Raw genomic sequence first — 26,795 nt, 5'->3', positions numbered from 1 at the left:
TTAGTGCTGCTCACTAGCTCAGTTTGGGTGCTGAACAGTAAGGGGCTGTATGACAAATTCCCTGCTTCTATAGGATGTGTTCAGTAAGCAATAAGTAAGAACTACTCATGTCAGCTGCAATAGAGCACTAGCATTTACTGACTGGAAAAGTTAAATTGTCTCTTAATTATATTTATAGTATCATGTTCATGGCCTGTATTTTTTAGGTCTGGCACATGAATTCAAGTACATAGAATTGCACCCTAAGTTATAAACACTGAAACTTGCGAAGGAAAACAAATTTCACCCCCAAAAAGTCTGCTTCTGGCTAGTCAGACTAGCACGTAAGATGCACATACTAGAAAAGAATGGAGTGCATTTGTTCAACACACCACAAATAGGCTTCAGGAAGCTTTCAGCACAACTACTACAAAAATGGCTGAATGAAAGAATGGAATGCTAGAATGTCATGCCCCTCATGACAGCAGAAAGCTGTGGAGCAAGCAGAGTACCACTGCATGGCAGGAAGGAGAAAGGGTTGGAATGTAGCTTGACCTACTCTTCCAACAGCTTGAGGCTATCCTAAGGCTTGATGTTGGTGAGATTAAAAAAGGATCTTTAGAAGCAGAGGTTTTCAGACTTGCTGGATGAATTTCAAAACAACTAAACGACTTATTTTCTGTGGCACATAAGCAACCTTCAAGAGATCAAAAATCCATCCCAATTTCATGAATGACAATTTTATTTTCATGTTTTTCAGTAGTTACAAATATAGCAGTTGACTGAGTATTTGCTTCCTTCTCCCAAGTAGCTTTATTAAATAATCAAGTGGGTTTTAAAACATAACTTTTAAGCATATTTTTGATTAGAAAAATATTTTTTGTGAATCCTGGATTAAATAGATATTAATGCTTCCTCTCATATTTTGAAGTAAGTCTACATGCTGGTTTCTGAAACATATACTTTGTTACCTTTCCATAAGAAAAGAAATACAGGCATTTATTTCATACCAGTTCTATAAGTTTTATATTTTGAGCTTGAAAACAGTTGGAAAAGTTTAGTTTGCTATACACATATATATATATGTACACCTCTAAATACACAAGATACTGCAATTCCTCAATTTAACACTACTCCTCTTACCTGAAGATGGTTACAAAAGAATAGTCTTAGTTGCTGTAACTTTTTTTTTACAAGTTGGATATGGTTACAAGATCCTGGATTACAAAATGCTTGATTCCATTAGCTTTTAAACTGACAAATAGGTATTTTAAGTTGATATGCTTTAAAGTCGTGTAGCTTGTAGCATTTGCCATCATAACAAAATATAAGAGAAAGTTAAAAACCAACTTTACACTTTTTACTTAAAAACCACATAAGAAATGCAATACGGAACATACTGAAATGGAAATTTTTTCAACAAACAATATATAGTATTAACAATATGCACAAGCACTAAGCAGCAATTTTTTTCTCTTTGTAATACTGCTCCAGCAATTGTTTACTTCCTGTAGATTTAGGACAACTAACTGATACTGCATGAAGAGATCTGCAGTTAAAAAATTGACTTGAACAATACCCCACAAATTCTATTTTTAAGTAAAAGAAATGGGATTCTTCTTACACTCATTAGAAAGTTACTGTAAATTAAATCCCAACTCCCGTATGATTTCCTGCAGAGTCACATATATAACACTGCTATTTCTTAGGCTACCTAATAGAGCAGGTAACCTCTAAATTTCCACAGGCGAAAGGCTAACAGCAAATCTTGAAATATCTTATGAAAAACAACAACAAAAAAATCCCAAACCCTTTTAAAGTGTTGTTAAAGCACTGTATTATGGTTTAAAACTCAAGTAATAAAGCATGCCCACAAGGCATTTCTTTCACCAATACCATGCTGCAACCAAGGGAACCAGCCCTATTACTGTATTATAAAACTAGACTATTACAGAGGGCTATCCATCTCTCTCTGCACCTTTTAACTTCAAAGACAACTAACTCATATTTGAATTTTAAAAAAATAATTCAAGCACATGAAAGTTTCTGGGCAACCCCTATCTCATACTAACTCTTAAGCAAACTTTGCTTTAGGTAGGAACTAGCTCTTCCTTCTTCTTCATGGGAGTAAAGTTTGACCTTTGAAAATAATGAATAATTGAGATCAGCATGACCTTTAAATACCTGCCCTAGCCAAATGCTTTTACAGGGTTCTTTGTGTCTTCTTTCCACCCTGGCAGAGACCTGCTCCCTAGGGAGTTGTCACATGAGCACCACCATCTTTGGGCTAAGCCTCATTTACAGAACATGGCCCATAGCAAAAAATGCAAAGTCCAAGTTCACAGAATCATTTTGCTTACAAGAAACCTCTTGGCAACATGTAGTTCAACATTCCTGTTCACACATGGTCAGCTGGACCGGGCTGCTCTGGAGAATGTCCAGTCAGGCTATGAGGATATGAGTCAGGGATAGCAACTCCTGAAACTCTCTAGGAAACCTGTTCCAGTGTGTGACCATCTTTTCAGTAAAAAGCTGTTTCCTTGCGTTCAGATGGAATCCCTAACTAACTTGTGCCCATTTAGTCATGTCACTGAGAGCTACTGAGAAGAGCATGACTCCTCCATTTTCATTCCCTCCTGCCAGGTGCCAAGATCTCCCCGAAGTCTTTTCTTCCCCACATCAGCAAGTTCCAGCTCTCTCAGCATCTCATACATGGTCCTGTGCTCTACATTTATATCCTTCAAGCACCAGGGCATCCAGTACTCCAGATGGATCCTCATCAGGGCTGAGAGTGATTAGGAAGGATCATCTCCCCTTATGTGCTAGCAGAACTTTGGCTTCTGTTGCCACAAGACTGCAATGCCAGCTCACAGTCAGTTTATTGACAGTTTGCTGGTTACTCCCCAATGAAGCAAGACTTGGCATCCCATTCCCCCTTACTGAATTTCGTGAGAATCCTTTGTCGCTCTTCAGCCGGTTGAGGCCCCTTTGAAAGGCAGTACATCAGCTGATGGCACCAGCTACTCCTCCCAGTTTGTATCATTTGTAAACTCCATCAGGTCATTAATGATGCTGACTAGTATTGGCCCCAGTACTGAGCCACTTGCTTGCCTCCAACTGGACTTCGTGCCACTGATTAAACCCCCTGTGCCCCCTCACTCAGCCAGCTTTTAATCACCTCACTTCCCGCTTATCTAACCTGTACTTCATCAGTCTGTCTACTGATGTAAAAAGTAAACAACACAGACTCTTCTCCCAACATCACCAAAGCTCACTGTAGATGGCAGTGAGATTGGTCAAGCAAGATTTCCCTGCTGAACATCTATGCTGACTACCCTAACCACCTTTTAGAAATGCTTTCCAGGAGGATTCTTTTCCATCACACTACCAAGGGCCTAAGTGAAGCTGATTAGTGTGTAGATTCCCAAATCTTCCTTCTTGGTTTTCTTGAAGAGTGGTATTTTCTATTTTCCACTCTACTGGAATATCCCTCAATCTCCCTGGCCATTCAAAAATAAACACAAGTGGCCCTACAACAGCATTAGCCAGCTCCCTCAACACTTGGGTGCAATCTCTCAGGCTCACAGCCTTCAGGTAAAGTGCACCCTAACCCAGTCCTCCAACCCCTCTAGTCTGAGGGGTTTGGAATTCCTGCATGCTTGGTTTACTGGTAGTGACTGATGCAAAGGCAGCACAGAGTACCTCAGCCTTCTCCATGTCATTGGTCACCAGCTTCCGTGCCTCATTTCACAGCAGGCTCACTCTTTGCTGTTCATGTTCTTAAAGAATCCCTTCCTGCTGTTCCGCCTGAAGGCTGAGAAACTATCCCAGAGCAAAGGCTGCTCTGGCTCCTCAGGGCACATGCCCTTTGCCACACTCACAGTGCAGTCCTGGCATTTCCAGGGGCAATAAAGAGAAGGCTTTCATTGCATAGGGGGGCTCTGTTCAGGAGTACAAGCTGATTTTTTCTGGCCTATGCTTTGTGCAGTGGAAGGATACTGATATGATCTCTCTCATGTTTTACTCTTTAAAATATTTATGCCTTTGTGTATTTCTACTAAAATGTCAAATTTCTGTATAAATGTGTAATGTTATAGACAGTGAGGATATAAGAAATAATGTACTTGGAGGCTCAAGTACTGTATCAGAAATATGCACTGACTTTGTAGAAAAAATTACTGTAATTATATTAAGCAAAATATTGACTAAACTTCGCTGATTAGGAAGATGTAAAACAAAATGAGTGGTTTCCCCTGTAATTTTTACTGCAGAATTCATCGGTAGGACTTCTACTTAAACCCTTTTCTTCTCATGCAGCATTACAGTATTTTCCCCCCACCCATCCCCCCAAAAAAAAGAAAAAAACAAAGATTCCACTAGATGTTACAGATTGCACTTTTAAAGCACAGACTCGCCAGTCTTCTGCATTTCCAGTGTCCTATTTTAATCTGTTGACATACACAGTCTTCCACTTTATGAAACTGGAAGATTTCGCCTAAGTACTTCTTTTGATGCTGGAGAAATGTTATCTGGGAAAATTACTTCAAACTCTATAATTAAGTCTCCACGCTGGTCAGGATTTTTGGGAAATGGCAAACCATATCCTATAATTCTTCTTCTCATCCCAGGCTTTACCACTTCATTGACTGTCATGGGTATGGCTCTTCCTTCTATCGTTGGCACATTGAAAGAGCTGCCACACAAAGCCTAAAGAAAGATTGTAATAGGAGAAAAAAATTGGTCAGAACTTTTTTGTACCTATAAATGAATTTGGATTATTTAAAAGTGACTAGAATTTTAAATAGCATTTCTCCTGTGCACTACTGAGATGTCAAAAATTAAATACCATGTTCCTCTCTTAAAAAGAGAAAACTTCAATTTGTCATTGAGTATCACTGAATTTATGAATGTTACACAATGGCTACTAACGAGCAATTGAGCTTGTATGTCCTTCAAAGACTTTATCAAATAGTAAGAGAGCTGAGCAAAGTGAACTCCTCACTCATACTTCTCTGTAGATCTTAGTCTTCTAAATTTCCATTGGAAATTTAGAACGTCATTTCCCTTTTTATTTGTTTACATTGCACAGGACCTTTTTTCTAATACATTATCAATCTCTTTTATACCAAATTTCAGAACAACATTTAAGTGTCTATAAGCACAGACATATCAAATTTCACAGCTGTCTTACGTGAATATTTCTGGTGCCTAAAGAAATCTAAACAATATTTTTGTTGCACCAAAATTAGAACGTTACAGACCTTCTGCTTTATCCAACAGTTTTTCTTTACTAGGATCTCTGAGAATTAGATTTTGATTCATGCAACTTCACCTGATGCAGCATACTTAGTCTACAGTGATAATGTCCAATTTACATAACAATGCAACGAGTCTAAACAGGCTTTTATCTGTGAAGGAACTGTATTACCCACATTAACATTAAATATTGTCCTTTCTCCCTCTCTCAGTACTTTAGGTGCTTTGCCTCATTTCACATTTATTGTAGAGTCCTTTAAGGTAGCTTAATTTACACAAAGCTATAATGAAAGCAAGAGCTTATTTCTCCACCTGATACTAATTAAGAAGAAAAAATACATTACACACACTCAGCTACGTCTTTTAAATGATGATGATGTTGAGGTTTCATATAAAGAACTCTGGGAAGTTGTCTTTCTGCCTTTTCCTTCAGAAAGCCAATATGTATTGACTTGGAATCGAATTTTAAAAAGCTATACCGTTTTTGTTGCTACATATAGCTCCTCTTACACCTGTTCACAATTGCTTATTTTCGTGAAATCAATCTCTGTGTAGTTTTAAATCACACTGCAGTTAACTTATTAGCTAAAAAGGGAGACTTTGATGGCAATGAAAATACTTAAGACATATCTAGTTTGCCCTACAGAAGTAGCAATCATATCACAGCAGCAAGGAGTATACGAAATAGGATCTATTTCTTAGTTTGCCTTTGTCACTTCAGCCTAATACATCATTAGCTATTATTCTTACCCTTCCAACCTTATCCTCTGCCGCCTCTATAGTAAACAGCTTGAAGTAATATTCCATTTTTATCAAAACAGCTATTGTTTGTTTCCACTATGACTGGGCTCTTCAGCCACACACAAAACTGAAACTATTTAAAAAAACCACCCAACCTCTAAATCCTCAAATTTCATAGCTACCATACAACTTTAGCCATTGCATCATATTGTAATAGCATCAAACATTTAGAGTTCTACCACAACTCACCTCCCTTAAGCTGATCTTAACAGGATAAATAATATTTGATCCATCTCTCTTGAAATGAGAGTGAGGTTTATCTTTAATGATAAAAACAATATCAGCTGGAATTGTGTTGGGTGTTTCATCGCCTTCCTTCGGAAAAGTGATCTTGGTGCCTTCTTTCCATCCTCTTTTTATCTCAATAGTAAGAATTTTGTCCTCTGTTCGGACACTTCTGCCATCTGGGTTAAGCCTTTTACGTGAAATCCTCATTCTTTTTGTGCAGCCATGGTAGATCTCTTCCAGTGACACTTTAAGTTCATGGATTACAGGGGGATCTTGTTTACGACGTAATTGGCTGCCAACCGTATTCCTTTCCCTTGGAAAACCATTCATACTAAAACTAGTGAAGGATCCAAAGGGATCACCATCCACCTCCATGTCTTCAGTGTCTCTGCCACCAGGCATCCTCCTCCCAAAGAAAATCTCAAAAGGATTTGTGCCACCAAAGAAAGCTGCAAAAGTAGCATGTGGGTCACCATGGAAGGAGTACCGGAAGGTACCACCCTGGCCATCAGATCCTCCAGCTCCTCCTTTAAGACCTAAACAGGAAAAATAAGCAAAGTTAAAAACAAATTGGGTATTAGTATAAGCTTTCCTGCTGTACAGTGTAATGCTATCAGGACTGATGAGTCACAAAGATATTTGCAGTAGAGTGAAAGGTCTGCTTTTCAAGGAAGATTCACCATGAGACTATGAGGTACTAACTAGCAATTCAATAGCTTGTAAAGTTTCTGAGGCTCTAGAACTACTCACTTCGGGAGAACAGGTATTCTGACAGCGACAATTTTATTTCATGTGATTGAAACCAGTTATTTTAATGAATTAGCATCTTAAGAGCAGAAGACAGGTTTGTTTGATTTGATCACTTCTTGTTCTACAAAGTGTTTTGGGAACTGCATCCTTCTATAAGGTCATTTCTGGGGAAAATCACTCACTATCATATGCAACATATTCCATAGCCTCTACAGCTCATCTGTAACTCAGCATTAATTAGTTTTACCCGTTTTCCTGCACTTTGTTCTTAGTAAAAGGTAACATGCCAACAGCCAAGCACATACATGCTTCCTTGATATTCAATTTAGAATCCCAGAATGATCACAGCTTGTGTTCCTATGATATAAAACAGGTACAAATCCTGGAACTCTCTTCAATGCAGCTACAAATAAAAGCATCATGGAACTTACTAAGATCCATTTGGGTACAAAACCTTGTATACACAATCACTGTCTCTGCGCAAAAAATCAGGAGGTTCTCAATAGCTTTGTTCTATCTTTCACATGGAGAGATCTAAATCTCATTTCTTCATGTAAACAATTCTCACTGAAAATTCTCTTGTACTTCCTGTGTTCCCATTCCAAATCAAGCTAAAATCTTTTTTTTTTTAATGCTTCTTTCCCAATAGGTGATCTAGTATTTCCTCGTCAGGGTACTTTCTCAAACCATTCCAAAACTGAAAGTCTTCTTAAGAGACCTCTGTCTCCAAACTTACAATGCTTGTTTCTTTAACTTTTTTCTTTCCAGTCTTAGACCAACTCAAAATTACAGCTGCTATCATACTTTTATAACCATAGAAAAATGAAGGCTTACATTATGAGGGAGGCATTCTATAAATTTGAAAGAGGGTTTTGTTGGGGTTTTTTTTAGCTCAGTGTTCTCATGCAACCTTCATGTTGGGTACCAACACTAACCAACTAAGATATTAGAATGCTTTCCCCATTTCAATACCAGACCACAGTAAAAGTATTTAGCAAACCGTTGTACATCCTTCTGTCACACCACTGTTAATGCCAAACATGCAAATCAGGGGATTCAATCTGTGATAGCAGAAGGACACCTCCTGGAATAGCTAGCCTCAAGTTACTGAAGGTACATCCAGCTCTTGGCTGTAAAAACACTGAAGCTTCCTCCTTAAGACACCAACCCTCTGCATTTCCCTTAAAACAACTAATTACACTCTTAGAAAAGCTCAGATAGTAACTGAGGCATCAGGAGGTATTCCCACATTCAACATTCTAAAAAAATGATACTTTATATCTTTGCCCAAAATACTAAATATTGCTATTTAAGTGTCCCCCTTTATAATTGTAAAAAACACGGCCCCAAGCAAATAGCAATGTGCAGGCCTACTTGTCACAACGGAAGTAGTTATTTTAAATGGAATTCCTGATACCATACACATTTATGTGAAGGGATGTTAATGACTTCCTCTGTTGCTCAATCATAAGAATGAAAGTCATGTTGGTCAAAAATAAAAAAAAAAACTTAAAAAAATAAAAATCATCCTCTCCAGATAACCATTTTAGGATAAATGTGACATTTCTGAGGCCTCATTCTCTCGGCATGTTATCACTGTTTACAATTAAAGCTAAAAAATTGTTCTGGTATTTCATGACATCAGCCAAATTCTTTCCTCTCCAGGCACGAAGCCAAGGACAACTACAGGCTGGACACCTGGGCTTTTGCTCACAAGGACTGCTTTGCCTAGATCAAGCAGACTGCCCTTAAGCAAAAATTGAAGAAAAGAATACACGCCCTTTGAACTTCATCTCAAAAACTGCTGTGGCAAAAGAAGGCAGCAGTAAGAGATCACAGAAATCTATTCATGGGTGATAGAAACTTTTTCTGCTCAGTAACTTTTTGCCTGTCAGGTATTTGGGGTTTGTAAAAAACCCTGTTAAATTAAGAAATTAAAACTACCAGCATTAAAGCCCAGCAATGCATTTTATACTTAAATCTCATGAGCCAAACAAATACATTGTCTAAAGATGAACACATACCATGTTTATTTTGCTTCATTCAACATAATGAAAGCGACCAATCCAAGTGTAACAGAGATATACATACCTTCCTCCCCAAACTGATCATAAATGTCTCTCTTTTTCGGATCACTCAGCACTTCATAAGCTTCTGCAACCTCTTTGAATTTTTCTTCTGCATGGGGAGATTTGTTCTTATCTGGATGCCATTTCAGTGCTTGTTTTCTGTAAGCCTTTTTGATATCCTCGTCAGAAGCCCCTTTTTCAATTCCCAGGATAGAATAGTAATCTTTCCCCATCCTGACTGTCGGAGGAATTCAGATTTTCCTTGCTGTAAAGAAAGCAGCGACCAGTGTCTCAGCAAGGTGGAGATGCTAGAGAAGGAAAAATAAAAATCAAACTTTGAATTGAAACAAACGGAGCTGCTACAAAACAACAAACTCTACAATACATTAAAGAAAGCCCAGCCAGCTTCTCGGTGTTTCATTCCGTGCCCCGTAGCTGATTTATAAGCGGTGACACACGGGGCACGGCACAGCCCTCCCACCCAACGACGTGTCTGCGCTCTTTCTAGAACGCCAAGCCCCGTGACGTCACTTCCCCGCCGCCCCGCCCCCGCGCCCGCGCCTGCGCACAGCGCGCTGAGCGCAGGGCCCGGCCCAGCAGCGGCAAGGTTACAGCCAGCGACAGCAGCGCCTTGCAGCAGCCGGGCACAGCCCGCAGCTCCGAACGCTCATCTGCCCCAAGAGACACGCTGAAACACATCTAGAGTAATTATAGCATTTTACTTCATTGTTTCTATAGAGACAGCTGTACATAACTCTTTTCCAAATATATCAACGTGGAGCTGTACCCTTTCCAGCAAAGCCTATGAAGAATTTCACATCCAAATCAACGACAAAGTTTCAGAAAGCAAAATTTAGTTTCTTTAAAAATAAAATTAAGTCACCCTCAACTAGAGCTGACTGTAGCCATGGACTATTAAGCAGTAAGAATGAATCTGAGCAAAAAAAGAACACTTTGTTTACCACAACTCAAGCCACTAAATTAGAGCAGATCAAAATGTAAATCCTGTCTCAGCCTTCTTTCTATGGAATAGGAAATATCAAGATTGTTATACAACTATTGCAATATACCAAACAAATAGCTTTCATCTGATGAGATGCTAATAACAGAAAAATACTTGGTTCTTGCACATTTAAATTATATAAAACAAATTCTACTACTGAAGTATTTCTCATGCTCCACAGAGAAAATGCTATCAAGTTTGAGCCTGCAAGATTTCTTCCATACCTCTGTTAAGAGCTATAGGTCAAGAAATCAGCTGCGTTTATCAGTAGGGCAATGAACTACATGACAGATTAACAGACCTGAAAAATTACTCCTCCCTGGAACAAAGTAGGTAAAAACAACACTTTTGGTAGTATCTAAATGTTGTCTATATGAAGACATTTCTAGGCTGAATTATGAAGTTACTCTTATGGAGGTAATTAAGCTCAGCTGCCTTCCTTCTAACAATAAAACCCACTAATCCTCTGACTCAGGGAGCATTATATTTGAAGCCATTTTCTGGAACCTGCTCAAACTTACAAGAGACTATTTAGAAGGGACAGAAAATGCTTCCTTAACCAGAAAGTACTAGAAAAACATACGGGACTTTACTTTCACTTTCTTAACTTGCGTCATCCTCCTAATCCTCACACCATTCTCTTTACTTTCCCAATGTATGCAATAGAATTTACTAGACTCCTTCCAGTGTATATAGCATTTGCCTAATTATTTATCTGAGGTTTTTCACATTCTCCTTAGAATATGTGTGGAAAAGGTAGACAGAATAAAGTCAAAATTTCACCGGACTGTTTGAGAAAGCAAGAACTTTTAGCATATATATAGTTATGATTTCAAATGTAAAAGAGGCTAAAGGGTACCAAAAGAAAGAATTGGCTCCCCTTGTCACCAAATCCCTCAGGACTCGCATTTTTGGCACAGTGGGAGTCACAGGATTATAAAATCAATTACCTTTACAGCTGAAGGAAGAAGTTGTTGCTGAGCTCCACCTGGAATAAAGCTAGTCTTTTACTAAATCACCCTTTTCTTTTTACCTTTCATTTCAAAGTGTAATTTTAATTAATTTAAAATTAGTATTTCAGATAAATTCTTTGAAACCTACATCCTAAATTCAACATTTTCTCTGTCATGAATACTGTATTAAGCACTATGTCTTCTTCTAAGTACCACAGAAATACTCAAGCAGCGCAATTAACAACACTTAGTGATAGATTCTCTGCACACACATTCCCCCATTTTCTAACAACATAATCATTCATTTTAAGGGTTTCATTAAAAGCCACAATAATCAGGATTTGTCCTTAAATAAAAAGTTTCTTCACCTTAATTCTTAAAACTTACAGAACAAATTGATAACGAAGTTACACTGGGACTTTTTGCCCAGTATCACAGTGACTCAGTGCTCAGGCATCCCATCTAGGGAGAGAGAGGACGTGCCTATTCTGGCCTAAGTGCTGAGTTATACCACAATGATGTAAGTTATTCCCTAAAAATTAAACTACTTAAGATTCTGAGTGGGATGTACAGCAATGACTACATTACTTCTACTTCCTGCCCTATATAGATCTTCATGTCAGAATGAATTAATACTCCAGAATCTTCTATTTTTTAGGAGTCAGTTCCTGAAAGCATGTCCCTTCTTCTCCACATTGAGACCTTCCTTTCATCATCCAATCAAATTTTTTGAAAATACACATAGGCTACAGTTCCTCATATGAGCTCTTTAAACAATTTCTAATAGACAGAGAGAGATTCTCTTAAAAGCAGTGAAAACTTTCGATATTATTATTACTACTATAAGACTGGTGTGCATAAGATGTATATTTAATAATTATGCTAATAATTTGTGTACATCAATCATAGCAGCACTTCTTCAGACAGTGAAATTCATCTACTAAGTGTGGTAAGCTTTTACGTATTTCAATTTTGTCATACTAGAGCTGCTAGATTTTTAGAACTCCAAATATCTGATATTTGTAGTTCTTTGCTGCTCTTTTTGTTATTTTATCGTAGATTCATCTCCAGAATTATTATCTAAAGAAAAGAGAGGAAAATCCATCATGCAGTCTTCAAAGACTTCTGGCCCTGCAGTCCCTTCAAATAAGCACACATAAACAGAAAACAAAACAGCCTTAAAAAAAGCACAAGTAAATATTTAGTTACACTGCTATAGCCCTATCTTCCCTGTTACCATGTATATCTGGAAAAACTCTTCTAGACTATGAAAAGATTTTGCTTTCCATATGCTTGAATATATTTTGTTTAAATGCCTGAGTAATTGTCCCCTAAAAATCCAGAAAAGGTCATCCCCTACTGTGTGACATATGAACTCCTTTATGGGATTATTTTGTTCTTCTGTGAGCACTCTGCTTGTTAAAAAAACAATTCTGTTTTTTCACTTTCTCCAAGGAAAATACTTTCAAACCTGTGAAAACCCATGGGGGATGGGTTGCTAAAACTCTTCGGAAGAGACACCCTTTCAAGAAATTTCCTCCTAAATTTGTCTCAAACCAAGACAACAAGTTTCTGCATTTCTACCATGATGTCTTCCCCTTCTGTAGTAGAACCTGGAAATATCACAGAGCCTTCTGTCAGTATGCCCATTTCCCAGCACCCCTGCATTTCAGTCACCTCCCATTTCAGAGGCTGACACTTTGTGTCCAAGTCCCCAAGGCACCTGCAGTGTTGGCATCCCTGCTCACACCCACTTGTAAACTGCAGCACACCGGGATGTGAGCTCACCTTCGACGCGGACTTTCACCTTCAGCCTGAAGGAAGGGTGGTTCTGGGATTTCATCAGGTTTGCTTAGGCAGCATTAAGAGCACATAGCCTGAGAGATCCTACATAGCCACCACTGCCCTCAGCTGAGGTAAGCCAGCAGCGGGAGTCCTGCAACTCACTCAAGCCTTCCAGAAGTCACTAAACTAAATAGCTATAAAATTAGTAAAGCCATAATCCAAGACTTGATTAAGTATGCTCCTGAAAGAATGCTAAGGAAATTCTCAGACATACAAATCCAGTAATGTACTTGGCCGGGAAGCCACCTCAAAAACAGAACAGATAAAACCCTCTCACCATCACTAAGCTTTCTTCCTCACTCTACCACATTAATTCTCCAAGTGTTATATCACATTATGACTCAATTAAGCCTCTATATCATCAATTCTTTGTTTACACAGCTTTCAAATACAACAGCTACATTCCATTTCAGGCATACACAGAAAAAAAGTTATCATAATTCCAGTATCAAGTGGTATCTATGAAGCTCTCGCTTATAGTCAACCCTGTATATTTTCCACCAAACTGGGCAGTCTCAGACTTGTCTCTCTGTTCTCATAAGCTACTTCAGGGTAATGTCACAGTACTCCTATTCTGCACTGAGAAAGTTAACAGCCTGTATCTGTCCAGTGCTTCCTTACATCACTGTTTTTTTTACAGTATGAATTTTAAAAAAGGGAATTTCAGTTCAAGCTTTTTAATGTTGACTGAGGGGGAAAATGGTACATCTTCAAACGTAACAAATTACTAAAATGCCAAATAGACTATTAAAAATCTTACTGTCAGGATAACTGAATAAAATTTTGAAAACATGTAAAACTTGCCTAATATAATAAGCAATCTCTTGCCTATAGGGTTTTCTATGTTCTTTGATCAAAACCTATGACATTCACCTTTAATACTGGACTTCCTTTTTTCATCTAAAAATGTGTATGAAATACATACTAGGAAGCTGAAAATTGTTCCTTTAACAGCTCCACTTTGGAGACAGAGTCTGGCTACTGCATTCCACTTGAGTTAGTATTTCAGTAAAAGAGTTGTTGCTTTAAAATTTCTTTTTCATTATTCTTTCAGAACAACCATAGTTTAACTCACATAGATATGGCCAAGAGCTGTACATCTTGTTTGGCAGAAAGTGGGGGCAGGGTCAATACCACTTCCAGGTCTTCGAACAGCTGTACTGACAACATCAGCTTTCAATGAGTTACTTTCATTAAAGAAATGATGCCTTGGGTTTTAGCTTTTCTATTTTTCAGATTCTCTGCTACTTAGTGTGTAACTCTGAAACTTCATGTTAGGTGTTAATAAGTTCTCTTCACAGCCTAGATAGACAAAACAATCCCTTCCTAGCTAGACGATCAAGGGTTCACCCAAAAAGCATAAACATCCACAAAAGGAAGGGGGGCAAGCCAGGGGCTGAGACTTCATAGCCCGGGGCTGTGGTTGGATAATTGACCCCAATATGGAAATGAACCAAAACTTATAAAAGCGTAAAAACTCATGGCCAGGATCCATTTTGGATTTGATCTGGGTGTAGCCCTAGCCGGGCTCTTGCACTGCCCAAGGTGAATGCTTTCAATAAATACCTATTTTATTCCTTTTGCTCTGTCTAGTCTCTGTTCCAGATCAGCCTTTCCAGGCATCAGTTCTGGCACCCCAAATGGTACCTTCATAACAACTGAAAGAATTATGGAAACATTCATAATAATTATATGCTGCACTCAAATAATAGATAAATCATAAATTAGCACCAGTATGTTATTTTAAGGAAAAGCTTCTAGACAGAATGCATCAATATTCCCTGAAGTTGAATAAAAATGCTCATTATTTCCTTTAAATTAAGCAATTTCTTCTGTACTTCTCACTTATTAAACCACAGAAACAAAACTGAGAAAGACAGGACTAAATCACAGAACAAATTAAAGAGCAAACAAAACCACAAAGGCAAATTCCAGACAGATCACAACTATAAATACACATGTACACATAAATGTCAAGGCCTAGGAGCCAAATCCCTCCCCAGGAAAAGCTTTCACAATTAAGTATCATAATATTTGCAAACCCACATTAATAAATGGAATAAATTTATACTCATCTACAATGGTTTGAATAAAGTATACCCATATACAATAAAAAAAATTCCTGGAACATTATCCATCGTTTTCCCAGAAAAAAATAATTTAACAACTCTTCTCCCCACCATCTTTAACTTCATGCGGCTGTTGCTTAAGCTGTTTGTACTTTATATATACTTCATACTGTGAATAAGAGACATGGTACATGCAAGTCCCATTCATGAATTCTATTATTAAACAGAGTTTCACCACAGAACTATTCAGTAGCAGGTATCATACTCAGAAATAAATTTTGGAGTTTACAACAGAAGCAACAATTAGTTAATTTTCAAAAAATATCTCTAACAGAAAATGCCAAGTGAAACCTGCAGAGCATAACAGCTCATTCTAATTGATGGCCCTAAAAGAAAAGCTTCATTTATTCATGCACTTCATACCCCAGTAAGAAGCAAATTTATCAAATTCTTCCTTGAGTTCTCTGTGCAAACTGCTACTGTGACAGAAGTAAAAACTTAACATAAGGATTCTGGGGGTGATTTTACATCTAAATGAATAATCACAAAAGCAAACTGAAATGCCACATACCTTACAATTAAATTAATTATATTTAAGTTACATCAGTCCTAGCATCAACAAAAATGTTTTCTATTTTTCACTGGCAATATGTCTTAAGACAGTGTCTATAATAGTACTGGAACACACATTAAGTTCTGCCAAAAGGCCAAAGGACATATGTTTAAGGTCTTTTGTAGGAAAGCTTACTTTAAGTATACATTCCAGAATTTACATGGATTAGCTGTAGTGTAAAATCTCAAACCAGAGATAAATTGTTACCACTTGAATCTCCAAAATGTATTTTTAAGCATGTGATTCACGGTCTTCAATTTTATTTGGAAAAGACTACATGATAAGATGTTAGCAATTTCTTTAATTAGTTTTCATTTTCTTATCACTTTTTGTAACAATAGACCAAAAGTTATAAATGAAACGTACAACTGAAAACGCTCATAATACTTTAAAACTTACTATAGTTTATTATATGCTAAGTTATGGGACGGATTTTTCAGGAAATTATTATTTCCATTGCACACTGAACAGAACACAGCAAACTTGCATCTCATACCCGATTCCTGTCTACTAAGTCACAATCTCTACTACAGCTGAAAAACAAAAATAAAAAACTCTTGGAATAATCTTCCGCATTTTAGCTTTTCACCACTAAGAAGAAATGAACAACTATCTGAAAGTAGGCAGAGTTCTTGGGATTCAGCAGTAATGTACTGGTTGATGAAAATACAACTAACTCCCTCTTGGGAGTGCAATCAACTACTTCAGCCAAGTACAAGTACGGGATTGCACTTAGAAACATCCAAAGTATGGCCACACAAAGCAATTCCATCTACAGCTTAAGACTTCCCTCTTCTAAAAGAATACACATTCCACAGGTGCTTTTCAATTCCTTACTTAGATCCTGTGTCCATTTCAATTCCCATGTGTTTCTGTAAAGGGATTCTTGCTCAGTTTGAGCAGTCGATCAGAAAAAAATGCCAATCATGCAAGACATTTAACAGGTTTTTTCACATTACTGACTACGCCCGTTTAACACACTACTAACTTCAAATAGTTAAGAATGTTGACACACATACTTTTGTAAATATCTGTATTGAAAAGTGCAGTGTCTTGGTAAGGAGAAATATATCCTGTTATTACAAAAAAATCCCCCACATTCACAACGAAGCTGAGGTTCTCTTTCCTCCAAGAAAAAGTTTGATTTTAACAAGTTCGGCACAATTCACTACTTAAGTTATCAATTTGGGGCAAAGAAAGCAGAAAAATACCGTAGCCAAACTTCTTTCTTTCAGTTTTACATATAAAAAGCTCAGGTTTTTGTCCTAACTACCTGTTGCTCTCATGGTTATCACTCAGGAATTTACCCAAGCCTCAAGGAATTCTGTCCTGAAATAGCCCATATGCAAATGAAGAGTTAGACTTAATCACATATTTATCACACTGTACTAGGCAGGTTTCTGACTCACATGTCACCAACATTCTGGTGCTGGTTATATAACAAGTAAAGATATTTAATATGATGAACAGCTTAATGCTTTGTGTACATTCTGTTTCCCCCCAAGACTAGCTGCTTTTAATTTGTAAAAAGTCTTATAGCCCTTCTGTTAACTGTTTTAAGCAAACACACTGTTACAATTCAAGTTTTTCAGATTCTCAAGTGCCAACACATTCAGACCCTGAATGTTATCAATACCATCACAAAGGACTAATTTACTGGATGTAAATATACTTTATACATAGCCACGGACTTCCAAGTTACACTGTTTTCTCAGCAAGAAGACTACACCACTTAAAATATACATTGCTTATAAAAGGTTAAGAAACATTATTATCATATGAATACTACAATACCAATAGTACATCTACACTGTAACACTCAGCTATTCTGCCTGCTTCAGCTCCCCCAAACCATGTGTATTATTTGAAATAAAGAAGATTCAGAGAACCATAACAGATAATAAAAAAAATGCAAGAAACAACTGAGGATGATTGAATTCTTCAGTCTCCAAAAACCATAGAAGTCACAAAGATCTGCTAGGTCAACAAATAGAGAAAAGAGGAAACAAATCGTTTATGGCCTATGCCCATTGCTAGAGTGTAATCAGAAGAAGCCAGTTTAAATAACAAAATGAAGAAGTTCTAGTAGTGATAGAATTCCCTGCCAAAGAACACTGGAGACTCAATAATGGTGTCAGTGGGACACCGAAAAAATACTATGTAAGAGATGCACTGCAAGTTTCTTAACGAAGAAACCAGAGCAGGAATGTCAGACGACTAAAAAATACTGAGAAAATGTGTTGACCTATACTTGCTTGTCCTGCCGATGTGTTTATTATACAAATCTTGGAAAAAAAATTAATATTAAGTATATCTCTGTTTTCCACCTAAGTGAAACAGAGAGGTGGTGTTTACAGTAAATACACGTCTTTAAAAGCAGGCATTTGGTTACACTTCTGGAGATGTTTCCGGTACTCGTTTACAGTAAAAGTGAGGCTTAATTTGACATTCAGTCAACAGATTCAGCCCCACTCCAGCAGTACAGAAGGGGCAGAAATCTCTACAAATATAAGGACAGAATGGCCAGCTCATTCTGCAGTCCAGCATTCCCCACCCCACAGCCCAGGGCCAGCTGGCACAAACCAAAGTAACATTTGCTCTGGGCTGGCTGAGAGTGGACACAAAGCCAGGAAGCTCAGACCCTGAGAACTGTGATTGGCTCCCTACCAGATCTTCCACCAATGAATCCTGGTGTAGGAGAACTTCTGTGACCTCATACTAGTGCTATGTACTGATTAACAGGAAAAGGACAATGGAAAACTCGGCACAAGTTTCCACAATAAGCTTTGCTGACTTTCCTTCAAGAAACTGGAATTGAAGAAGGTGTTTGAAAGGCATTTATTTCAACATCCTACATAAAGTCAGTTACCATAACTCTGACCCCCCAGGAAACATTAGGATAGGCAGTATGTTTTATTTAATATCTACTTAGATGGCTGTAGTATAGTACAGCTCCTCTTTTAGCCTTTCATCGGCCACCTGTAACAATTTACTGCTGTTTACCTTAACCACAGTAGCAATTCCTTCATCTATTCCAAAGTAACCCACTGAACAACAGAAGTAATAACCTGCTATCTTAGCAAAGATACAGCAATACAGAATCAGGGCACCCGTAGAATCAAGATACTCCTCACAGATTAGCTCTTGCAAAAAAGTCTCTGTGATGCTGGCACAGACACAAGTCAGATGTGACCTGATCTGAACCTGAACTCTGTCTTTCCAATGCTTCTCAGCCTGTCATTAGGTATTTGGATTTGTTCTATTGAAAAAAAAAAACAACCAACCAAACAAAAAACACTACTCCAACACACTGCCAGTTTGGAACATTCATTAGTGGAACATAACACATAGAAATATTTTCCTAACGATGAATATACTCCACAGGTTTACACAGAAGGCTGACAAACTCATCTAGAATTTTATCACTACTTCAGTCATGTTCCGTAACTAAGGAACAGACAGAAATCATGTCTGCAGGTTTTTTTTTTCTTCTTGCAAAAGCATTAGATTTTTTCTGACATAATTAAAAAGCTGTCAGTAAGAATCAACTGAATAAACACGACAGCAATCATGGTTACAGGTCACACACAAAAGGGGGAGGGTGAAGGATAGGTGGAAGATGCTTGCACAATCCCTATGCAAACTCTGCTGGTGTTTTCTTGAGGTTTTTTCCCCTTTAAGAATGACAGAAGTTACTAGTTTCCAGTAGAAAAGAAACTATTTTTTTAGCCTTGATGAAGAGATGAACTGCAAACACAATAAATCCAGTTGAAAAGCAACTCAGCTACATGGTACTGTTTTAATTGCTGTTACACTCATGCAAGATCAAGGTTATTAATGCGCTACCAAATAAGGAACTGCCCACATTTTTGCTGTGGACATGTGATCCCAGTGTTCTTACATAAGCAAAAGGAGGTGGTCACACGAGATGCTTTTTCCAGAGTGTGCTCGTTAAAATCCCACCCAGCTGCTCTGATTCATGCAGCCAGTTTTACATGCAAGGCTGAAAACACACACACTGAACCGTGGTATAAAGACAGGAATTTAAAAAGGAGATGTCAGCACAATGCTGTTCAATATGAAAGGAGAACAGATGTCAATAAGAATGCACTTCACCTACAGGAGACAGAAAGACAAGCAGCCCTAGTTATATTTACTACAATCTGCTGTAATAGAAATCAAAATAGTTGCTCAGTAGTCTTTGCAATGTTTCAATCACATCCCAAAGCTAAGTCATGTTTCATCAGCCTAGAAAAGTTTCAAGATAAAAAGCAAGAGTTTAATAGACGTACTTTGCAGTTAATATCCTAAATTACTTAATTGCTCTAGAATAAAGAGTGCATATCTAGCTAAGAGGTAAAGAAGGTACAATATGGAAAGATAAACGACTCAGCAGAAAAATATCTAGGTGTTCTCAAGTGATAGCAAATTTCAGTATCTATTCTACTAAGAAACTATTGGAATTCTACAGTTCCATGAAAATAATAGGAAAACTTGTTACTTTTACATTACCTTTTCCCTGCCCCTTCTAAAACAATTCAGTACAAAAACCAGTGATGAATCAGAGTACAACTGCAAATAAATAGTCATGGAAATTATAAAGTTTAATGAAAATAGTACACAGAACCAGTTCACTCACAGGGCATAATCCTAACACATGACAACCTGTAAGAAGGAAGCAAAGGATCTCCTTTCTATATTCTCAGGAGAAAATATTAATCCATACCGAATACATTTACAGGTATATTTCTTTTTTGTTTCTTTAAGCTTGACTTAAAAAAATCTCCGGTTCTTTTGCACTTCACATCAAGCCAACAGATAACATCCACTGATCTTTTGAGTGGTATTTGAGATTAGGCCTGTAACATTCATACCTTTCTTAGCCTATGTAGCATTGCTATTGATTTATTAAAGAAAAACATCCTGATACATTCATGAACTTCACTGCAAACAAATTTTTTTTTTCCACAAAATACGCATGTGTTCCTTACAAAAAAGTTGAAAAGGATTTTCAGGTTAGACAAGCTTGTTACAATCATGGTTTTACAGACTGAAGGAATGAGACATTTAAAGCTTTTAAACCATCTCTTCCACTCTTCTTTCCTCAGACTCAGAAAATATTTACCTTTCTAAGTTTGGGTTTTTTTTTTTAAAATTTACACTATGATACATGCACAATTCGTTTAAAAGTAAGATGTTCTGAGTCACAAATTAAGAAGTACAATTGTTAGCTTAACTAAACAGCATCACAAAGAATACTACTAGAGGTCAGGCCTGGGTAACAGAGAAGTACACCAACCCCTTTAGAGCAAACAAGTTTTTCCCACTTCAAAAGGAGAATTATGCCTTAAATTACATTAATTTAATGCCTTAAATAAAGTACTTACTCACTAATTAACAGGACTTGAATGCACATTCTTCAGTGCATTGCTGACAGAGAAATATATTAAGACACTTCCATCCTCTACAGCTAATGCTGCATTAATCGTTTATTCTCCTTTCACAGTCTCTGTTCCTATCTCAGCCTTTCTTAATCCCCACTCATATTCAGCTTCCACGCCTAGCTCCACTGCCCAACTTATTTCAAGCAAGGCCTTTCACTCTTCTCCCCCATCAGGGAAGAATTTTACAGATGCTAACAGCAAATTCTCTCAAAGCTTTTCCTCCCATGACATAGCCACAAAAACACCCAACCCCTTCGAACAAGTCAGAGGCTGAGAACTGATGGCACGATCATGCTGACTAATATTATCCAGCTGCCTTTTGTGCCACATTCCTTCAACACAGTGATCCACAGTCTCTTTGCACGCTGCAACTGTATCTAAGGAAGAAGTGACTGTTCTCTGACTTATCCTCCTATATCTGACATACCCAATGCAACAGTGGCTTAATGCAATTTGATAGCGTCCAGTAAGGTAATCAAAATGTTAAATCAAATACATATCAGATGAGATTCGCAAGAATAAAACATACAAGGGAAGAGCGCTAAAGATTCTACAATTATACAGCTTCTCTGTGAAGTTTTTAACACACTAAAACTTTTTTCTAAGAAAGGTAAAATCACCAGATATGACTTCTTTTTTTTCAAAGTCGCAATGTAAAAGTTAACCAAATACTATCCAAATTGTGGATCTGAAAACTGTAATTACTACTTCAGCGCACACGTAGTAAGTATGAAAACTCATGACAGTTGTTTGGATAGGGCACATGCTCAATCTTCTTCCAGCAGTTATTAAAGAGAGTTTTCTACTGATAATGTTGCAGATCCTGGACACACTTTGCCAGAGCAGGAGTAAGAGCTGACAGAATCTGAATCAATTGATCTGTATCTCCCAGAGGGACAAAATCATCAGACACCAAATGCAGATTCCAGCACAGCCTGCAGAAAGCATGGCATGTGCATGTACAGCTATCACAGTGATTATCCTTCTCTCACACAGCGTAAGCCCTTCTCCTGCACAGGCCTTCAGTGTACTGAGGGAAAGCTAATCAAAACACCTTTTGATCTGGTCACCACTGAGCAAAGTTGAAGTGAATTGTAAAAGAGAAAGAAAAACCCAATTAACACAGCAGAACTCAATGCATGCATGCACCGAAGTGGTTTTGGTTATGCTGACGATTTGTGTCAAGTTGCACACTTGCACACTGATGTTTTTGGAACACCTGAACTAACACAGAAATACCCTGAGGATCTTTTGATAAAAGGATTCTTTCACACACAGTATTTGCTTATTTTTTCCCTCAGAACCATCCATTACTTAAATCTGTGACAACCCACACAAGTAAGAGGTTTTCTGACTTGTCAGATATTGACACTAGCTGTTTCTCAGTAAATATACCTACTAGAATATTTCAGTCTGATGACCACTGCAAAAAACAACCACTATGGCCTGAAAACCATGAGAGATGTCATAACCTAGTAAATTCAGTTAAGGGAGACATCTTCTTCCAATCTCTACCATATTCTTCTATTTCTTATATTGCCAATTATCTATTTATTAGGATTCTGAAAGGTAAGAGGTGCATTTCTCCACTATTCATCCTTCTTTAGTAAGAATGAATTACTATATGAAGTGAACCTTACTTTACACAACAAAACTCAAGTTCTCACGCTCTAGGAACCCAGTCCAAACAACTACTTACATCAAGCACATTTAACTTCCTAGAAGGCAGACCTGAGTGAGCAAACAGGCAGTGCAGGTAACTTCTAGCAAGTGAAAAAGCAGGACATCCTGGTGCATGCTGCTGTGACATGTCAGTGAAGTACTTGAACAAATACTGCAGTTAGCATTGTTATGGGGTTAGATCCTTACCCCACTCCGTTGACAGATTAAACAGAAAAAATTAATCCCATAGGGGTACTTTTCTCAACAGAAATATCACTTAATAAAGGGAAATTAAGATAAGAGTGCTTAAGAGATGTGGTTTTCTAGCAGATTGGTTTTAAGTACCATCATGGGAAATAAAACAGAAGCAAGTGTTAATAATGGTCATTAGATCAACTTAGAACAGTGAAAGTCAAGGCAAAATATTTATATAGTGTACAATACTGTGAGATCTTTCTCCTCTTCAAATTGCTGAATCTCATGTTCTGACTGTAAAGCCTACAGTGACTTCAAGAACTGCAAGGACTGAGGAATAATAGATATACTAAATGTCACTCTCAGCTTTCAAATAAAGCATCACCTCAAAGAATAATAATTGATTTTAAAACCTTGAAAATTAACATTCACCTATCACCAGTTGTTTATGAATTCAACTAGAACACTTACATTGTACCAGACAAGAGTGTTTTTATTAGCCCAAGGCATTATAACTGCTTAAAAATCATCAGCATTACATGGCTACTGGCTTGTCTCACAGACCGCAGCAAAGAAACACCAGCACATTTTGTAACAGTAAAACGCAAAGGACACTTCATCCAATAAGGAGAGAGCCATAAAAGACATAGCCAGTGGCCAGGAGTGGTTTCAATGCGTCACAGTCAACCACTATTGTTCAAACAAAATTAGACAAGTAAGTACCTGCTACACACAGTCAAACTATTAGTAGCTAAGAGAATGAAAAAATATTGTTTCGCAATAGCAGCAAACAGTCAAGCATAAGAATTAAACTCCCACGCTCCAAACTTAATTTTACTTTTTTCCCATTCCTTCCAGCTAACACAGCTACATTAATGGAAAGTATAAACTAATTCTTATGTACAGGTTTTTTCAGCAAAAGTATCACAGCAGCAAGTTTCATCTAGCTGTAGTAATACACTGTCACCTAAAAGCACGTAGGAATGTTTAACTTCGTGGAACATATTACTCTTATAACCTTTCTTAACTACACTACCTTAAGAGTGTTACGGGAGTTAAAAATTTGGCATTTTTTTTAGCTCCCTTTAGTGAAGTTACCGGCACAGGAGAATGCAGGATAATCTGGGCTCAGCAACACTGACTTACAGTCTATTAAAATTATCCCAATTACAATCGCCTTAAGGCAGCATGGAACTACAAGGCAGCACTGAAGGACAGGGAAGGGAGAACACTGAGAGGTATTTTATGCGAATCTAAGAGTCCCTGCACACAGCCCCAAACCAGGCCAAGTCAAAAACAACAGTTTCTCAAGTAAAAGCACCGACAACAAAGAAACACACTCACTTAGGGCTGAAAGAGACTTGCCATGCCTCAGTTTAAAAAAAAGATATGATATTTATGTAAACCAGGAGCCCATGAAAAAGGAAGAGTTCAACGCACGTAAATATTCTTTAAAAACTGTAAAGCATCTCCATCGTACAGCAGCTCCCCTCCAGAATTAGCCGGTCTCTACTGCTATGATTCCTAAGTAGATGTTCTACGACCTTATCCTGATGTGAAGCCTTTACAACACCGTCATCCATACTCAGCATGACAGTTCATCCCCACCAGGTCACAGGACCTTACTAGGGCCCAGATTAAAGCATTATAGACTCCAGTTTTTCATTAACGCTTGTGCTTGCGCAGACAAGGAAAAAACCTCCCAGCTATAAAAAACGTACATTACCAATTAACATTTTCAGGTAGGAAATAGACAACCATGGACAACCGCGGGACGAAGCAAGTGAAGCTTCGTAAAAGAAGAGGTCCCGTTTCGCGGGGTGGAGAACGACCCAAAAATCCGTTCGAAACGAGCGGCCGAGCCCGCGGGATCGCAGCGGGCAGAGGGCCGCGAGCAGCGGCGGGACGGGACAGGACGGCTGCGGCGCAGCCGTGCCCTGCCCCTCCGCCCAACGGCTCCGCCGGCTCGGCACCGGCCGGCGAGCTGCCCCTCGCCCCTCCCGCTGCCGGCCGGGCTGCCCGGAAACGGCGCTCGCATTATTGTCTGTGACAACGCCCGGCGGCCGCGCACCGTGGAAGTCTCTCCCCAGGGCAGCATCGCGCTCAAGCGGGAGGACTGCCTGGCCTTCCTCCCCCCTCAGCTCACGGCAGCGTCGCTGCCACCATCACCGCCCGCTCCGGGCGGGCACCAGCGGGGAAGGCAGAGTATGCCAAAAGTGCAGTATGGCGCGGGCAAGCGGCGCTGCCGCAGCTCCAGGCCCATCCCGCGCACCTTCCGCACTCACCGAACGTCGCCGCTGCCTCAGCCCCGGGCCCGACCGCGCTCCCGGCAGCCCCCGCAGCGCAGCCACGGCTCCTACGCGCGCACCCGCGACTCCAAACCAAATGACGCGAGAACTGCGCGCTGCCTCCCCCCGCACACGCTGCCCTCCCTTCTTCCCACGTGACTCTCCCGGCCCTATCAGCAGCGTCTCCAAGCCCTCGCGCCTCGCGTAGAAACATCGCGATCTCACCCCCCCCCCCCTGCAGGGCGGCCCCGGAGGCCCCGGGGGGCCGGCTGGGCGGGGCTGGGAGAAACGCCGCGAGGCTTCTCCGCCGTTCTCCGGCGCCCGCCATGAAATCCCGCCCGAGATCTCGCGAGGTTTCGGCGCGCTCCCCCCGAGCACGATGCCGCGCAGGAATGTGAAAGGCGCGCGCCCGCCGCCATTTTCTCTCTTTCTTGGCAGACAGCGGCAGCGGCCGGAGCGGCGCCGGGGCGGCCATGGCGGACTATTCCACGGTGCCCCCTCCTGCCGCGGGCGCGCCCGGGGGAGGCGGCGGTGGGGCTGGAGGAGTGAACGATGCCTTTAAAGACGCGCTGCAAAGGGCTAGGCAGGTGTGTGTGGCTCCATCGAATCAATGGGGTCCCGGGGCCTGGAGGCCGCGGTCTCGGAGCTGCGGGAACATTGAGGGCGCTGCGCACTCTCCTGTGGGGAGTGGGGGCCCCTCCGCCAGTGTGTGTGTATTGGGGGGAGCTTTGTCCTGTCCCCACGCCCCCTTTGCGCCACCTGCCCGCCCTGGGCCGCGAGGTATTTGTAGCCCCGCTCCGCCATTGCCCGCGAGCAGCGCTGGGATCGGCCTGAGGGGATTCGGTGGTGAGAGAAGCCGCACCGCGCGGTCCCTCGCCGACGGCGGGGAGGCGAAATCTCGGCGGGGTAGTAGCGGCGCGTTATCGGGCCCGGCCCGGCGGAGGGACAGGAGGGCGGCGGCGCCGCGGAGCGGGCCGTGTTGTGGCGCCCGCGGCGCCCCAGCCTGCTCGGACCGGTTGGGCAGCGCCGCGGCCTGCGGAGCGAGGGCGGCCCTTGCGGAAGCTCTTTATCCCGCAGTTTTATTTGTAGCTTCTGCACCACGGGCGATGTTTTCATCGCTTCTTGGGCGAAATGTTCGCCTCGTCTGTTAATAAGTGGTGGCGGTTTTGGCAGTATTTGAAGACCCAGTGTAGTTAGGATTTGAAATTGTTTGGCCGGTGAGGCCCCGCCGTGAGGTACCAGTGTTTCGCGAACAAAGCGTAGAGAAAAAAAATATCCCTGTTTAGGAGAAGGCCTTTTGAACACCAAAATCTACGTTCTCGTTAGGTTTTTTAGGAGGCTGTACTGATGAAGGACGAGCACAAGTCTTTGAAACATTGAAGAAAACCTCTGAATGAAACTGGTTTTGGCCTTTTTAATCATTTGGAGTCATTTTAATGCGCATTGTTTAAATCCCTGAAATCTTTCAGAAGACGTGGAATAAACATGGGCCGAATTAATTATTTTTCTTCTTGGTTCACATCTGCCTTTTGTTTAGATTGCAGCGAAAATTGGAGGAGATGCTGGCACAGCAATGAATTCAAACGACTACGGTTATGGAGGGCAGAAAAGACCTCTTGAGGATGGAGGTACGCACTCAT

At 39.9% G+C, this 26,795-nt stretch overlaps 2 protein-coding genes across 17 annotated transcripts in view; one reads left to right on the top strand and one right to left on the bottom strand.

Annotated features, from left to right (window-relative positions):
* Positions 1-703: 703 nt before the first annotated feature.
* On the bottom strand, positions 704-25,292 carry DNAJB4 (DnaJ heat shock protein family (Hsp40) member B4). Of its 3 annotated transcripts, none has more exons than XM_014872183.2 (4): positions 25,153-25,292; positions 9,106-9,391; positions 6,226-6,800; positions 704-4,686 (listed from the first exon to the last, which is right to left on the bottom strand). In XM_014872183.2, exons 2-4 carry the CDS (start codon positions 9,314-9,316, stop codon positions 4,453-4,455), a joined length of 1,020 nt encoding a protein of 339 aa, XP_014727669.2. In that variant the 5' UTR covers positions 9,317-9,391; positions 25,153-25,292; the 3' UTR covers positions 704-4,452. The 3 variants fall into 3 exon arrangements, with proteins under 3 accessions (XP_014727669.2, XP_014727670.2, XP_014727668.2); XM_014872184.2 differs by lacking the exon at positions 25,153-25,292 and adding an exon at positions 9,469-9,598; XM_014872182.2 differs by lacking the exon at positions 25,153-25,292 and having other exon boundaries at positions 9,106-9,590.
* A 260-nt stretch (positions 25,293-25,552) lies between these two features.
* Positions 25,553-26,795, top strand: part of FUBP1 (far upstream element binding protein 1) — a 33,712-nt gene continuing 32,469 nt past the window's right edge. For 9 of the 14 annotated variants that reach the window (XR_015805373.1, XR_015805375.1, XR_015805372.1 and 6 more), the window contains exons 1-2: positions 25,575-25,742; positions 26,693-26,783. Coding sequence is in view for 8 of the 14 variants with exons in the window: in XM_088169850.1 (XP_088025976.1) it covers positions 25,629-25,742; positions 26,693-26,783 (205 nt within the window). In the remaining 6 variants the exon portion in view is untranslated. Of the gene's footprint in view, positions 25,743-26,692; positions 26,784-26,795 lie in introns of all 14 variants that reach the window. The other 5 variants (XR_015805377.1, XR_015805376.1, XM_014872168.2 and 2 more) reach the window with 2 other exon arrangements.

Source organism: Sturnus vulgaris, chromosome 9 (assembly GCF_052056855.1).
Source record: "Sturnus vulgaris isolate bStuVul1 chromosome 9, bStuVul1.hap1, whole genome shotgun sequence".
In the NCBI taxonomy this organism is placed as follows: Eukaryota; Metazoa; Chordata; class Aves; order Passeriformes; family Sturnidae; genus Sturnus; species Sturnus vulgaris.
Note: the sequence above shows the minus strand (reverse complement) of the source record. Positions and strands in the feature narration are given on the sequence as shown.